The sequence below is a fragment of the Callospermophilus lateralis genome, chromosome 17 (assembly GCF_048772815.1).
Source record: "Callospermophilus lateralis isolate mCalLat2 chromosome 17, mCalLat2.hap1, whole genome shotgun sequence".
In the NCBI taxonomy this organism is placed as follows: Eukaryota; Metazoa; Chordata; class Mammalia; order Rodentia; family Sciuridae; genus Callospermophilus; species Callospermophilus lateralis.
The window spans coordinates 23,671,479-23,688,559 of NC_135321.1; the positions used below are offsets into that span (position 1 = coordinate 23,671,479).

At 51.1% G+C, this 17,081-nt stretch overlaps 1 protein-coding gene across 1 annotated transcript in view; it reads left to right on the plus strand.

Moving 5' to 3' along the window:
* Nucleotides 1-17,081, plus strand: part of Myo5b (myosin VB) — a 194,017-nt gene that overhangs the window by 163,632 nt on the left and 13,304 nt on the right. Inside the window, exons 30-35 of the mRNA XM_077105607.1 lie at nt 4,152-4,229; nt 7,349-7,547; nt 8,801-8,894; nt 11,135-11,278; nt 14,787-14,938; nt 16,541-16,630. Coding sequence (XP_076961722.1) covers nt 4,152-4,229; nt 7,349-7,547; nt 8,801-8,894; nt 11,135-11,278; nt 14,787-14,938; nt 16,541-16,630 — 757 coding nt within the window. The remainder of the gene's footprint in view (nt 1-4,151; nt 4,230-7,348; nt 7,548-8,800; nt 8,895-11,134; nt 11,279-14,786; nt 14,939-16,540; nt 16,631-17,081) is intronic.

Here is a 17,081-nt window from a genome sequence, read left to right on the forward strand (position 1 = left end):
ACAGCTGTCCTCGAATGGAGGGTTTAGAGTGTGCATATAAATTGTATTTGTGTGTGCAGGTAGCAGGGGGGATACGTAAGGACCCTTTAGAATTTTGATATCCTGTCCCTAGAAAATTTTTACATTCCTACACTGAGTTATGCTTTGATTTCTGGAGAGAGTACAGACATCCCTCTACCCTAGTCATGGTTCCTCCGAGAATCCATGCTCTCCACATTCAGAACCTCTTCACTTGTTGACTTTCAAATTTTGTAGAATTCTGTTTTGGCCTTTACATCTACATCTTTCACCTGGATTTTAGGTCCAGTCAGAGAAGCAATACTGGGGTCTGCTCTGGCAGGAGGAACTCCATGAATATGGGCAGCGTTTGTTTCATCTTGAAAATTAAGAAACCAGCCTTATTGTTACCATTTTATATAAGGGAAAGCTATAGGGAAAGAGGTTGTGAAAACCCAGCAAAGGTGTGGGAAGTGTCTTCTCCAGGCAGTCTCTGGGAGAGTGACGAGGAAGTGGGGTAGGGGAGGGGTTGCTGGTGCTACTCGGACCAGCCCCACCTTTAGGCGGGCACTCAAGGTCACAGAGCTAGCTGGGAGCATGAGCTCAGTTCTGGCTCCAAGAAGAGTGCTCATTGACTCCTGACCCCTTCTAGCCAAGCCCTGCCAAGGCTGCAGACTTTTCCTTGGGTCCCAGGAACCTGCCTTGCAGGCCCCCTCCACTGTCATGTCCCAGAAAAGGAGACATTTAGCATGACCTTTGTTACTGCCACATACACCTGGGGTGGTGGTTCTCATACACTCCACCATGGGGCCTGGTCTGTCCAGGACAGTGGAGACCAGGACAGGAGTGTGTGTAGTCTCCTGAAGATTTGCCTGAAGTCATAGGGCTCATTGACCTTGAGCTCAGCTGCTGCAAGATGTCTTGCTTAGAGTGGCAGATGAGGTGGGAAGAACATGGTTCTGCCAGCCCCTCCCGCAGGCAGCCTCCCTTTAACTGTTCCTGGCCAGGAACCCTGGGCTTCCTTCAAAGACCTTCATCCCCTTCCTCACAGTCTCATTGGTCCTGAGTCAGCAGCACACCTGCAGTTCCCTGTGACTCAGTACACATCCGTAGCTATTGTAGACAGCCCACTTGGGTGGCTGGGCCTGCAGCCCTGGGTGTTTCTCTGTTCTGGGGGGTGGGCTGCCGCCTCCCACTTCTCAGAGATTTCAGCAAATATCTTGGGCTGCTTAGAGAAAGCATGGTGTGGACTGAAGAAATAAAAGTATCTACCGAGTATACAGGGGTCTTTGTAGAAACTGAAATCATTTCCGAGCTAGCCGGAACCACGTCTGTTTTCTTCTACTGGAGGCAAGACCTTCGCCATGGCAGAGCAGTGGGTTCATTTTCTTAAGGGAAAATATTTTCCTATACCTTTTCTGGTGCAAGATAGTTAAAGATCTAGGAAAACCCTTTGACATCATTCAGTGAACCACTGTCACCTGATGCATGAAGAAACAGGCCCAGAGAGTTCAGGCAAGGAGCCCCAGCACAGCAGGCTCTCCAGCCAGTTTCCTAAACACTATCCCTGACTGCCTCCTGCAGTTGGAAATTGCTCATTGCTTATTTCTCAGTATATGGTGTGTGAGAGGGATATTTATTGACATCAAGAACGCATATTTTAAAAAACAATGAGTTTCTGGGCTGTTTGTGTTCTTCCCTATTTCACCAACAGGTGGCGCTCCTTCCCTGGCTATGGCCCCTGTGGGTGTGAGGAGTAGGGAGATTTCAGGGATTTGGTTCTCTTTCACATAGTAGCAAAGGGCTCTCTCCGTTTGGTTTGCTGATTTATAATTTTTCTTTGTGCCTGGTTTTCTGAACACTGTGGTGTCTGGGCTGTAGGGTTCTCTCCTTGTCTTCATCCATGGGGCGTGGTACGTCACAGAATTCAGAACTCTGTCCCTATGAGGCTGGTGATGGGATTAACGCTAACTTCCTTGAGGTATATCTCAGCAGTGCACATGTGCCACCCCAGACAGCAGCTGCCATCACGGGAGTTGCGGAAGTGGAAGGACTGAGACCCAGTACCCCTTCCTCCAGTGAGGGCCAGCCAGCATTAGATCAAAAACTTCAGAGGAAGGCAGGAGGCTCCCGAGACCCCCCGCCAGGGGTTGGTGTCTTTCTATATGCTGAAAAGGAGATGGCTGGCATAGAGGGATGTCCCCCTCAGCGCCCCCCAGAATGCCTGTAGTGGGCCCTTGGATGAAAGCCCTGCCCCCAAGGGCCCTTGCTAAGTGCAGGTGTCAACACCTAAGGGGGGCCATAAAGATCAGCCCTTAGTCAAGCTATTGGTGGCAGCATATTTGTGGGGGCAGAAGTCCTATATAGAAGGGGTCCCCAAGATAACTTTTTTTGGTTCTAGTTCTCTTTACTGTGAAGCGGATAGTGAGGGGTTGACCCAGGGAGTGGAAGCCAGAGAGTCCCCAGCAGTGTCCTCACCACTGTTTTTCCTGCCTGTCCTCAGACTGTCAGGGAAGGCCTGGTGCAGATGTAACTAGCTCTGTGCAAGAAGCAGCCCACGTGAGCGCTGCAGGGTCTCCTGAACTCCGGGGTGGGGGTGGGGGCTGTAATGTAGCTCACAACCTAGCAGGGTTGGGATGGTGACTGAACTGAGTCAAAAACACCTGAGGATGGGTGATTTGCCACCGGGAGTTAGGAAAGGGTTCTGGTCTTTGCATCAGGCAGTGTGGGTGCAGCTTCTCTAGGACACATGGGGTGGAATCCTGGTGGGGGAAGCAGGTCCCTGCTCATCCACCGCCACCCAGTCCCACTGGCCTTTGAGGATCTCCACGTGCCCAGGGCCCCGAGTAGTGGGAGGGGGGGAGTACATGGGTGAGGAGCATCTGATAGGCCTGCCCTCCAGGAACCACCTTTGCTGCCCTTGGGTGGACTCTGCATGACCTGAGGCAGCAGTAGCTTGCAGGTGGAAGGCAGATGTCTGCTTCCCCTAGATAACAGGAGAATGTACCCATGGTCAAAGCCAAGGGGGGTGGTAGATTCTACCATGCGGCCAGCGCAATGGTTTCATTAATGAGGTTCTTGGCATAAAAGTTAGCTAGCGAGATCGAAATAAACACACAGACTCAGTTACCTTTTTTCTATGACCAGGTCCGAGACGGCTCCCCTCTCTGGTTCCCTCCTCTAACCGCCCGGCAGGGCAGCAAGGATTACTCAGGGCTAGCAGGAGAGAGAGAGAGAGAGAGCACGCCAGGGAGTAGCCTTTTATTGGGGAGCAAGAAATTCAGGGGATAATTCCATCCAATGAAGGTTGAAGGGGGAGCCGCACTCCAAGGTCAGGGTCAGTGATTGGGCCTCCGGGGTCAGTGGTCAGTTACACCCCCACACGGACAGGTTCTCTCATCAGGAGAGGGCCGGGAAAGCTCCGACGCAGCCAGAGCGCCTCAGACCCTAACCGGGAGTCACCCAGTCACGTGTGAGAATGGCTTCCGACAGTAGATCCTTTTGTTCTCATCCTGTGAAGTTGACTTAGTTATTCTTCACATAAGCCTCTACAAGGAGAGCTGGAGTTGAGGCTATTTAACACCCTCAAGGAGTGACAGAAGTGCTTTGAAAAGCAGGCGGGTTATGCAGTCCCCTGGCCTGCTGGAGGCCTGGTCTCCTGGTGCTTCACCTGCTGCTCTGCATACATATCCTCCCTGGCAGCGAGGGCCTGCTCACCACCTGCAGCTACCCAAGCACATACAGGGCCCTTTCCTTCTGACCCCGTTTGTGTGTCTCTGTCCCTTTAACTGATTCTGACAGAAGGAAGTGCCATGGGTGCTCAGGTGGATATGATGCTGGGTCGCTGCTGTTCACAGAGCTGTCAGAACAAGCTTGGTCCTCTGCTCTTTGGCAACGTGTTCCCTCCTGTGATTATCAATGGGCCCCACAGGAGAGCACAAGAGTCCCCCTCCCAGCCAGTAATGGAACCTGGGGTACTCAGATGTAGTCTTCAGGCCCCCAAAATGCTGGAGGAAGGGGAGGAGGAGCATGCCAGCTTTGCCTTCTTCCTATTTTCAAATCTTGGCTAACATCGCCTCTGGTTCCCGGGATCTCCACCTGCTCCTCTCTCTATCTCTACACTGGACACCTCTGTTTCTGTCCTTTATTTCTAGCCAGACTGAGGATTGGGGATACTTGAATGAAGATGGAGAACTCGGCTTGGCCTACCAAGGCTTAAAACAAGTTGCCAGGTCAAATGTGCTCCTGTCTTCCTGTGTCTGCTTTGTCCGCCTGCTCACGTCTTTGCTCCTTGTGTTTCAGCCCAATGCGTGCAACAGCTTGGGGGCACAGTTGGGGTTGCTGCTGGCCAGTAGTCCCTGGGGTTGCCTGCCTATCATTTATGTCCAGGCTGTATGGATGAGGTCAGGGGAGGCTGCTTGTGATGGCACTGGGTGGCCCATCTGAGCCTCAGGAACCACATAGTCCAACCCCCACATTCTACAGGCGGAGACCTAGGAGGTACGTACATGGCAGCAGGCAGACAGCTGTTAAGAGCAAAGCAGAGAGCTGGGCCTGGTGTGCAGGCCTGTAACCCCAGCTACTAAGGAGGCTGAGGCAGGAGGATCATAAGCTGATGATCCTCCTGGGCAACTTTTACTATGTCTCAAACAGCAAAAGAAGGGCTTGGTATATAGCTCTTTGCCTAGCATGTGTGAAGTCCTGGGTTCACTCCCCAGTTTGGGGGGGAGGGCTCCCAGTCCCACACTTCTTCCACACTACTTATAGACCATCCTAAATACAGTGTCAGCCAAAAACATCAGCCTGACTTGTGAACCAGCTCTTCTAACATAAGGCTCCTCAGGACCTGCCGTCAGCATGTGGCTGTTCCAGGTGTTGGGGCCTCCCTGGAGCTGATGAAGTGCCTTGGAGTTGGTCTCTTCCCTGGTCCTTGTGGGCGAACAAAACTGAAGCTTGGACGATTATGTAGAAAATTTGCTGGTTTTGCAGAAAATTCAGTTAGTACCAGGCTGAACTGATACTCATCAGCCTTCAGCAGTGGGTGAATAGTTTTGCCAGCAAGGTTCAGCACTTGGAGAAAGGGCATGATGTGATGAGGTGGTCTGTCACATGCTCGGTGCCAGTGTGGCTTTTAAGGATGTGTGGCATCACATTGTTCATTTGCACCTCCCAACAAGAAATGGGGCAATGGTCATTAGACTCATTTCCCATTAGAGAAAATGGATGCTCAAAGGTGGTGTGAGTGCCATGCCTGGGTCCCTCCAGCAGCCTGATGGCAGAACTGGAGGAAGAGCCCCAAGCCCTCAGCTCCTGCTAGCCTCTCGTGGCCTCTCCCTTCTTTCGCTGATAATGTGGTGGAGCTCTGTCACGGCAGCGAGTCTCCTGACTCTGCAGCCTTTCACTGGGTTCAAACATGGCCCTGCATGACCTGTGAGCCTGGTGACAGGTTCTTCACAGGTGGATCATAACATGACCTGCCACACTTGGTCATAAGGAAAATGACTGCAAGTGGATCTCTGTGTGTGTCCTTGGTGTGGAGCAGAAGGAACAGCAGCTGCTAGTTCTGTTATTATGATGGTTATATTATGCAATATGATCAGATTCCTTCCACTCAGAAGCATGTTGTATTGGAATAGAGACCCATGTGTGAAGCTGGCCATTCCTTGGGCCTCTCTGTTGGCAGGTCAAATGTGGTGTGACAGATAAGCAGATGAATGTGTTGAAGTAGCCCACAGGCCTGTGCGTTAGGAGTCCTGGCTCGTAGAACCAGCCCAGCCCCTGGCTGTGGCCTTGAATCTCTCTCAGACTTTGGCTTCTCACACTTAGGAAGCTAACTTGATGCTTGGTCAGGAATCCTGTACCCTACACCCTGGGCTGAGTCCACCCTAGGCCACTTGGAGCATAGGGCAGACATGAATGGTGGACACATAGCACAGGTAAGGAAGCACATCCCTGGGCAGCATCCTAGAGCCAGGTGTTTCTACTCTCTTGTTAAATCTACAACCTATTAGTGATTAAGTGTATTTTGGCCAATGTTGGATGCTATCTAAGTATCGCGTGTCACCTAAGGTGTTGATTTTATTACCAAGCTATCCTCCACTATCCTCACATTGCTGTTTTATTTTGGCAATAGGCCTGTGGTGCATTCCTCAATCATTTCCTCATTCGTGTTACTTGATTGAGGAGCCACTGGGAGCCAGGTGATCTACCCAGTGCTGCTATAGAGCTGACTCATCTACCTCTGTCAGCAGTGTGATCTTTCCCTCCCTCTCTCTGCGTTTACTGCCTCCCAGACCAGCAGGACTGCAAAAACGTGCAACCTGCTCCCTACCTCCAAGGCAGTCGGGGACTCCCACATCTGTCCCCTGGGTTCTGCCTGCTTCCTGAATCGGTGCCTAGCTCTGCTCATTCCAGGCAAAGATTGGGGCGAGTGTTCCCCTGTGTAGGCCATTTCAGGAAGCTTTCCTAAAGCCCCTTTCATCCAGCACCCTCTACATTTCCTTCACACAAAATCAGCTGCACTGAGTCAGGAAGCTGGTTCAGGTAGTGAAGCCCCAGAAGATGTGCATCCTCACCATGTTGGCACCCAGCTCCTGGGGACGAGGCTGCTGCTGCGCCTCCAGAATCCCTCACTTTCTGTTAGGGTGGAGCAGGTGCTGTCCCAGGAGTGCCAGGTAACTGGCCCTGATTGAGCTTTTTAGACTTGGCCTCCGAGCCTTCCCCAACCCTCTCCAGATCTCTGGGTGTGTCTGCTTGTCAGACACTGGCTAATCTTTAACTTCCCCCAGAACACTCGCAGATAGTCTTAGCTTTGTTTTGGAGGGGTGAAGGGTAAATCGTTATAGAAATGTGCACGTGGGGTAGAGTGGAGATAGTAATGGTGAAGATGAATAGGCCAGACTAGCCCCTTGCCTTTCTAAAACTTGTGGGTAGTCTAGGGAAAGTGAGCAAATAATGTAATTAGTTTATCAGAGTTTTATCTTAACAAGGGCATTCTTATGAACTTTAGGGAAGACATAGATGCTGTATTTACTATAAGAAATCTGTGCTGCTGACTTAGATATGGCAGTGTCTCCATCCCAAACTACTCACAGAATGAAATACAGGGTCAGGAAAAAGGGCTAATAAGCCCAGAGTGCTTTTGACCTTGGTTTTCTGTCATCGGAGAGGACAGGTCAGCCTGCTTGCTTGCTGGCCTCCGTAGTGTGTGTCTCCCCACTGTGTACATCCCGTTGGGGATGTGCAACCGCTGCTGTGTGCTTGGCTGCTCTCTTGTTGTATTTGTATGTAGCCCCTCACTTGGGGTGCTGCCCCAACCACATGGTCACCTGTCCTTCTCTCCTTGGTGCAGGTTGCTGGAGGCACAGCTGCAGGCCCAGAGCCTGGAGCATGAGGAACAGGTGGAGGACCTCAAAGCCCAGGTGGAGGCCCTGAAGGAGGAGATGGACAAACAGCAGCAGACCTTCTGCCAGACACTGCTGCTATCCCCAGAGGCCCAGGTGGAATTTGGCGTCCAGCAGGAGTTATCCCGGTTGACCAACGAGAATCTGGTGAGTAGCCATGCCTCGTGGATCATAGCTGTGGGAGTCATGTTCTAAAAAAAAGGATTGGGGTGGCTAGATGGACAAGGTTCACATCCTTAGCCCTGTAGTGGGAACAGATTCTGGAAATCCATAGTTTGCTGATGGTAGATAAATGAAATAACTGTTTTTCTTGGCTGGGGATGTAATACCAAGAAATAGCAGCCACTGTTGTGTCAATCAGGAATTCTGGCAGAACTCATTGGGGACAGCTTGCCTCTGCTCCACATGGTGTCAGCTGGAGCCGGAAGATCTAAGACAGCTTCAGTCCCATGTCTGGGGCATCAGTTCTCCTTGTGGTCTCTCCCTCTCCGTGTACTGTTTTTACATGGTGACTGGTTTCCCAGGGAATGCGAGCAGCAGCTGTGGGGCCTCTTGAGGCCTCGTCCCAAAACTAGCAGAGCATCACCGCTGTCACCTGTTATGGATCAAGACAAATGATGAGGCTAGGCCAGGTATAGTGAGGGATGGCCCTTGCCCCCTGACAGGAGGGGGAGTTGATGGCTCTCCTTGCAGGCAGTCACTGAAGGAGCCCTGGCAGATGCCAGGAAACTGGAAGAGTCCCTGTCCTGCGAGAGCGTCATAGGTCAATAGAAGTAAGGTTTCCAGACTAGGCTTTAATGGTGATAGAACTAGGGCCTTCTGCCTTCCATGCCGAATCAGAAGAGGTTAGTGGTAGCACAACCCTTCCACAACAGCTTGCTGTTCTTGGTCCCCGAGGGACTTGCTTCCAGTGGCAACAGTTACTAGGGGTTGGGCCTATAGCTGCTGCCTTGTTTGGCTTCTCGGCCCAGGTAAACTCACTGACCTCCCAGCCAAGTGTCCCAGCACCCCTATTCCTAGACCTCTACCTGTCCATTCCTACCCAGGACACCATCCACCCATCCCCAGGACACCGTCCACCCATCCCCAGGATGCCCAGGCTGCTGACTCTGCAACCTGAGCAGACGTGATCTGGGGAGCCCTGGGATTATGCAAGGCACCCTCGAGCCAGAACCAGGAGGAATTTGCCCTGTTGTTGCTGAGAATGGAGTCCGACCCATGGCCCGCTTCCTGGGCTCCAGAGCAGGGAACTGTAGCCAGCATGGGGCAGCCTTTCTGGCCAGGGCTCCTCAGACAGTACCCACAGCCATCCCTAGGCCACTCTGCTTCCAGCAAGAATAAACCTCTCATCCAGGGCCAGACTCAAGTCCTTCCTCATCCTACTTCCTTCTTCTTCTCAGGACCTTAAAGAACTGGTAGAAAAGCTGGAAAAGAATGAGAGGAAGCTCAAAAAGCAACTGAAGATTTACATGAAGAAAGTCCAGGACCTAGAAGGTAGAGTGTGTGTGTGTGAGCGCGAGTGGTGAAGCAGAGGTATGCCTGGCAGTGCCGAGGGATGGACTGCCTGCCCTGTGGCACACTGTGTGTCACCAGTTTCCTAATGACTGTGCTCATGCCAGCCATGCCATGGAAGAATTCAGACCCTGATTGGGCATGATGGCACATGCCTATAATCCCAGTGACTTGGGAGTTTGAAGCAGGAGGATTGCAAATTTGCAACCGGACTGGATAATTTAGCAACAGCCTGCCTCAAAAAATAAACAAGGTTGGGGATGTAACTTGGTGGTAGAGCACCCCTAGGTTCAGTCCCCAGTACCACCAGCAGGGAGGGGGAGGACCCATAGGTTCACACATTCAGTTAGCAGAGTCCAGACCAAAGACATGAATTGAGCAGGTGGCTTTCTTTTTGTGCCCACTCTGAACAAGGCTCTGTGGAACTGGAGGAATGAGATGCTGAAAAGGCCACCTAGTGGTCCCCGCCTTCAGAGAGCTCAGAGTTGGAGGCAAGACATTCTGGTGTGAAAGTATGTTGTATAACACAAAATCCCGGCCCTAGGGGGCCTCATTCTGTGCCATGGAGTGTCAAGTTCAAATTACTAGTCTGGAGTCTGCCCAGAGAGGATAGGCAGAGATCTCGGTCATGTTCCCAAAGCACTGGGAATGTTCTCTTCCTCTCTCTGACCCTGCTGCAAATCTAAGCGTGCACCCTGCTTGGAACTCCCATGGCTTCTCATTGCAATCTTCCTCCCTCTGCTCAAGAGCCACCAGCCCATCACCATATGATGGCCTGACACAGCCCTAATTACCAGTGGTGTTTTGTTCATTTATTCACCTGTTTACACTCACCAGCTGCTCTACTCCTGGGCTCCAGGAGGCAGAAACATCTGGGGCCCACACCAGGCATATGCAGGCAGGAGCGATCTCTTCCTAGCTGGCGGTCTCTCTCTCGCACCTGCCAACATACCCCCTTCATTTTTGAATTTCTCATTTTCTGTTCCTCAGGTTTTCATTCTCCTAGTTTCTTGGCTTCTAGCCTTTCCCTTTGCTCAATCGTAAAGACCTATCACTCTCTTCCAGTGCTTCTCTGTGTCTGCCCTGCTCATTCCCCTATGACCAATCCTTGTCCCCTGCTCCCAGATGATTTCCCAGGCCCTGCTTCTGCTCACGGTGCTGTCTGTCCTCTGTCCCTTCCCTAGGACCTGAGGAAACTCCAGCTCTTGGCAAGTGTGCCTCTCCACCTGGCCCTGTACACACCCAGACCCCCCTGGCAGCACAGGGAGCAACACCCACCCTGGGTGGGCCTTTGCTTCTCTCCCATTTGTCCAGGGACTTGTGTGATGTGGGGTTTGGTGGGTCGATGGGCCAGCCCTTCCCCTTCTCCTTTGTGAGGTCTTACCAGCTGGAGCCACCATCAGCACACTTCTGGCTTGGCACCTGGCAAGCTGTGTTGAGGGTCTGTTTTAGTGTGAACATACACATATATCTCTTTAGCTAGACTGGCCAAGGACAAGGTTAGAGAACCCATCATATCTAATCCTATACTTAAAACAACGCCCTGCATGCAGTAGGTGTCCATTGTGGGCTCGGGGGTATATCTGTGTGCCCACTGCTCTCCCAAGGAATCAGAATGAGGGAAGGCCTGAATGAAGCAATGAATGGGTCAAAGCCCTTTGTACCCCCAACCACACCACCAGGATTCCTGCAGAATCATTACCTTATGTAGTGGCATGTCGCAGGCTCCTGAGCTTGACTCTGCATTGGGGTATTAGTGTCTTTCTGTGTACTCTGGCACATCTGCTCCCCTGTCTATGCCAAAGCCATTGCAGGGTCCTCAGATACTTGTAGTTGCACTGTGGCTGTGTCATGATGGCCATTTTGTGGTCACACACAAGGAATCCAGCAGGCCTGGCCAGGGTCATGACATCTTCCCAGAAAGATGGTTTCCCCTTGTGACTTGATTGCAGAGAAGCAGCAGCTGCCAGCTGGAGGGTAGGACACCTTGCTGCCCACTACCCTGGTCCAAAGCCTGCCCAGCACTCTTTCAGGGGTTTCCCTTTCCCTTGTCCCGCAGCTAGACTGTGGCAGAGGCCACAGGAACAGATCATGTGGGAGCTTGGGAACCCTGAACACCCCTCTCCAGACCCAGGTCCGAGCTTCTGTCCACAGGCGCAGCTCACTATGGGCCTTCAGCTGCAGGTCCCATTCATGCTTCCTGTTGTTTCTTTCCCACTCAGCTGCCCAGGCATTGGCCCAGAGTGACAGACGGCACCATGAGCTCACCAGGCAGGTCACCGTCCAGAGGAAAGAGAAGGACTTCCAGGGCATGCTGGAGTACCACAAAGAAGACGAGGCCCTCCTCATCCGGAACCTGGTGACAGGTCAGGACCCACCACGAGACCCCACATGCCAGCCCTCCTCCCCAACTCCCATTTCAAACGTAACCCCCCATCCCTGTGTCCCCCACACAACACTGCCCCTCTCCTCCTCCTCACCCTCTGAGTCCAGCTGCTTCTAATCATAACCCATTGTTTTTCCAAATTAAAATCTGACCCCTCTAAACTGCAGCCTAATCTCGGGAAACGGAGGTCTCCATTCTGCCTGTGGTGGGTAGAGATGGGGGAGCTGCCATCCCACCTCACTTACCCAAGTGCACATTAGCTTCCTCGCAGCTTCTGTTTAAGTAGACTGCTTCGCTGCTCTCACTTAACTCTGAAGGAAACCTAGATCATTCTAGTAACTTGCCCAGGTCATACAATGGGTAAATAGTAGATCAAAGGTTTAAGTTCCTGTTGTTTGTGAAAAACTTTGCAGTTTGTAAGTGCTGTGCCTACTTAGGAAAGTAGTCTTTGGAGCCACATGGCCTTTATGCAAACTGGGCCTTTCCTAGCCACGTGGCTGAGGTCATGTTCTCAGGTGTCACATGGGGAAGAGGATTGCACCAATAGCACAGAATTGGGAGAATCGATGGTAACGATTTGTTGCTCACAAGGATGGTCCCTGAACCAGCAGCATCCCCTGAAAAGGTGCTTGAAGTGCAGACTCCCAGGCTCCACTCCAGACCTCCCAAATTAGAATGCACATAGCAAAAAATCCAGGTGGTTCATATACACACTGAAGTCTGAAGAACGCTGAGTTCATGCAACAGACCTAGGATCACTCTGGTCCTTTGTGAAGGTTTTCCTGGGCTTGGTCTGTACTGTCCCTGCATTCCTCCTTTCAGGAATCTGGCAAGGTCAAGACTGGCCTGCCTCGTCCTCAGGACTGAAAGACCTGCTACCCCACACCAGCCGTCTACAATCACGTTCCAGGGAAATCCACGTTCTCTGCCCAAATCCACACCTCCGTCACGAAGGCATCTTAACCACCTTCGATTTAACCTTTTAAAGCCTTCCAATTATCATCTATACTGTATTTTTAAATGTACTTTTTCACCACCTATAGCTTCACTCTTTTAAATGAGGCTTAGATTCTGTTTAAATCGCTTAATATTAGTTTCATGGCTGCCCTTCAACCAAAGGCCTTTTTTACTCCATTAAGAAGCTTTGTCTCAATCTGCCCCGTTAAGTCGGAAAGGGAACTTCTTCCTCTCAGGGTCTCTCTTCTTGGCTGCTTAGGGAGGGGGGTCTGTGTCCTGTTTTCAGGTTGTACAGGTTTGTGCCTGAATAACTCCAGGTGGCTTGGTGGGGGAGCTGCCTTCTGGGCTGAAACACCAGGCTCTTGAAAGCTGCTCTCCTCACCTGCCAAGCCTGCCCAGCTCATAGTCATGAGCTATGAGCTCTCTTCTTTGTGGTGCCTTGGTGTCCCCATCTGTAAAATGGAGATGGGGGGCCCCCATCTTCTCATCCCCTCATGTGAAGTATAGCAAGGCTAAATGTGACGGTGCAATTGCAAAGCCTTCTCAGGAGTCAGATGGCAGCTTTAGCGAGGTAGTTCAGTTCAAGAAAGAGGAAACCATTCTTCAGGAATTCATTGCAGGTTATTGCACTCCACTGAGCCACCCTGCCTGGGGCTGAGGCTACTGGGAGAAGGGAGTGTGACTTGTGCCTAGCACAGACTTTCCTTTTGTGGTTTTTGTTTTTAGTAACCTGCTTATGTCTGGACATTTTGTTCTGTAATGGAGGTTAGTTTGCCCTATAATTGTGACAGATGTGACAAAGGTGACACAAATTCATGTTAAACATCCTTAAGCAGACTGCTTCTATTAGGAATGAACCTTTACTCTTCCACAAATAAACTCAAAACTATACAGTGTCAGAGTTAACTAAGTAAATAAGACTTCTGTTTAAAACAGTGCCAGACAGGTGGCTTGTTCCTGCTGTCATTGCTCAGATGGCTCTAGGCAAGGTCACTTCCTGCTGAGCTGCTTAGGAAAAGTACCCAATCATCAGCCTCCCACAAGACCCCATCTAAGTGAATGGATGTCTCAGGAAGGCACTCGCTTGTTTCTCTGAGGAGAAAAGAAAGAGTCAAGGCCCCCACCCACTCAGGATGCTCCCATCCAGTTGGGAAGCCCAAGTAAACTGCTTCGTCACAATAGAACATGCCAAGGCTTGTAGTCTGCACATAAGTCAGGCTTGAAAAAAGCTATGGGTTGAAAGTCTGGGCCTACAAGATATTTTTTTCTGCTGTTACTTGCATTCAAATCAGAGCCAAGGGCCAGTCCACAGCCATCTGCCAAACTTAAAAAAAAAAATGCATGTTAACCATGTATCCAGAGTATTATGGCCTGTAATTAGAATTAACTAGAAAGATGGATTTGAGAGAATGATGAAACTCGGGAAGCAGCTAGAGATGCTAGCAGCACAGCCCCACCCCAGGCCAGCTCTGGTGGAAAACTTGAGCACCTTGCCTGCCTGCATGTCGAAGGGTTGGTGGGCTTGGCTTGGATGGGGTAAGAGTGAAAGCCAGGGTACAGTAAGAGGCTGCAGTGACACTCTTGGGGCCCCAGACTCACATGTTGTTATCACCAGATCTTTCTTCATCAGTCACTGTTTTAAGCGTTGGTTTTTATTCTGTTAGCATGCTGGGAAACAAAAAGCACTCTGACAGCTTTCCCCTGGATCTAGCCAGGGCGTGTGAGTAGGAAGTAGGCCAAGGGCTGAGGGAGAGTGTCTGGGGAGGTGGGGAGAGAGATGAGGCACCAGGCTGGAGCAGTCCTGCCACAGCAGACCTGCATTGGGGGTGGAGATGGGCAGGGGATGTAGATAGAGCTGCTGGAGGGGGAAAAGGCTGGGAGGGGGCAGAGTGGCAGTGGCCTGCTGGGTTATTGGCTAGGAGGTAGCAGGGCAAGAGTTGCCAGGTAATTTATTTCCCAAACGGATGGTCCCATGGGCCAGAGGTTGCTCCAGCCTTCCCAGTCCTTGGCAGATTGGCTGTGTCTTTGGGCACATACAATTTGCCAAATTCTCCCAGGGCCAGCCTTTATATTCAGACTGTCTAGAGAACCCAGTGTACCTGTAGTAGCAAGTGGGGATGAAGAGGGGTTGGCATTCTCACCTAGCAAGGGAACCCGGTCCTGTCTGCAGCCTGCACCTGGCCACAGGCCCCTTCTTAACCAAAGTCCATAGCCTCTGTGTAACTCCCGGGCTGTTTTCCTTCATGTTGTAAGAGTGGGGAATTAGGAGCCTGTTTTGTTGTTATAATGCAAACAAGGAGGAATATGGTCTTTATTTTTTTAAAAATAGTATTGAAAATCTGGTCTATCAGGGTTGAAAGGAATTTGCATAACCTTGGGCAGTTTCTCTCCTGCCCGTCTCCCAACCTCCCTCCCATGAGAGGCCTTCCTAGCTGAGCTACAAGGAAATATTGCAAACTTTTCTGTTTGAGGCCAGGATTCTCACTGCCAGTGTCCCACTTAGATCTAACTCTTGCTGTCATTGCTGTTAGATCTGAAGCCCCAGATGCTGTCGGGCACAGTGCCCTGCCTCCCCGCATATATCCTCTACATGTGCATCAGACACGCGGACTACACCAATGATGACCTCAAGGTGCACTCCTTGCTCACCTCCACCATCAATGGCATCAAGAAAGTCCTAAAGGTATGTGACCTGAACAGAAAGTCGTGGTTCACAGTGAAATGAGCAAAACCAGCGCCTCCCCATTGCTTCTCTGCCTGGGTTCTGAGAAGTGCTTTCTCCCAAGCCTCCAACTGTAGTAACTGGGATGCCCAGCACTCCCCAGAGAAGGGTGCTCAGGCTCAGAAATGGCAGGAAGCCCAGAACCCCAGTGAGAGCCTCCAGGGACACCCAGTGCTTACAGATGGCTTCACTGCTGCAGGCAAGAACAAGCTGGCCTTACCCCAGAGTGACTTCAGAGGCACATTTGGAGCCCAGGCCACCTTCACCTTCCCTAGGGGCCAGGTGCTTGCTGCTCAGGGCAGTGGAACAGGCAAAGCTTCTGACATTTGTCAATTTGCAAGGTGACCCAGCCTGGATCAGGATGGGGTTACTTACCGTGTGTTAAAGCAACTTAAGAATGTCACCTAAATATACAAGGTTCTTCAAAAAGTGTACTGGTAGCCACTGTGTCGCTAGTCTGCAAGGAGGTGAACCTAGCCCCTAGGCAGTAGCAAGGGAGGCTTTTGAGGCCTTAGATTTCTACCTCAAGAAGGCCTGAGTGAGCCCCAGGTATTGCTGCCCTTAGAGATTATCCTCCATTTTCCTCGACACCAAGGACACTAAGGCCTTACTGGTTCTGGATTCACTTAGCCTGTGGTCCCTGCTCTGAGATTACCAGCCACCCATTAGCTCTGACTCCATACCCATGGCTGCAAAGCTTTCCCTACCAGGCTCCATACTGTGAGTAGTTTTAGCCACTCACAGCTCTAACCATGTCCTATCCACATGCTGATGAGGCCCAAATTTGTCTCTGGCCTTGACCTCTTACAGGCTTCAGCTGGAGTCTTAGGCCAGTCTGGTACTACCTAGGACTGAAAATGTCCCTCCCTTAGGAAAGTCTTTCCTAATCAAGAACTAAATTAGCCTGCCCCAGCCCCATGGTCACTACATTCAACCTTTGTTTATTGTCATAGCTTACACCTCTCTTCTGTCTGCACTTAGATAATGACAATGCTTACACCACAGAGCAAGCTCATGAAGGCTCTGGCTTTTGTGCAGGAACTGGGCTGTAGCTGTTCATGTAGTTATGAGTTCATTGTCTTTTTTGAGATAAAACCATTAGACATCAGACCTGTTAATAACTGGGACACCAGAGCATTTCACTAGCATGCTCCCTCGCATTGTTTGTGTTGAGTAGCTGGTAGTTCACGATCAGGGCCAGTCTGACCCCCCGCCAGGCGGGGTGGATAGACAACAGCCAGGGGCTGCTGGGGCCTGGCCTCATCTGTGCCACTTGGCTTCACATCCTTCAGCTGTAGATGGCAGCATGTTTATTGTATGGGTTCCTGAATGTGCACCGTGATCAGGGGGCCAGGAAGGGGTTGAATATGCCATCCCTGGTAGTGGAGGAGCAATAAGGCAGTCTCTCAGCAGGTCTTCTCCTGTAACTGGCAGGTGCCCTGTCCAGTGTCGGGGCTGCTGGGGAATGCTGGGCAAGAGTGAGAAACACGAGAAGAGAGGCCCAAAGTGAGCATTTCATCCAATGGGAAGTACTTACTCATACCGGGGATGTCCTTTTCACAGAAGCACAATGATGACTTTGAGATGACGTCATTCTGGTTATCCAACACCTGTCGACTCCTTCATTGTTTGAAGCAGTACAGTGGGGACGAGGTGAGTGGTACCAGAAGGTGTATCCTGCTTTGTCCACTTGGAGTTCTGAGTTGCTCTGGATTGCCTAAAAAGACAGGTATACAGTCTTTGGCACACCTTCTGATGGCAGGTATGCCTTGCCATCCCTGATAACTGAAAGCAGGAGCAGGGGAAGCCACGGGAGACCTGCCTCCAGGAGGCTTCAGTGAGTCCAAGGGCTCCTTTGTCCAGTGAGTAGAATTGGTAGGGAAATGAGTTTGCTAACCCACCCATTGTCAGCCCCTGGGATTCTCCAAGAAACCCCTCGTGGCCTGTCATTTTCAAAGCCGTCCTAGAAGAGCCCGTGTCAGTGAAAGCTGAAAGAAAGTTTAATTGTCTAGTGTGTCAGGCTGTCTCCTAAGCCAACTGATAAGTTTGTCCATTTTAGGATAAAGATGTCCCCCCCCCCAAAAAAAATGTGGCACCCAGTCAT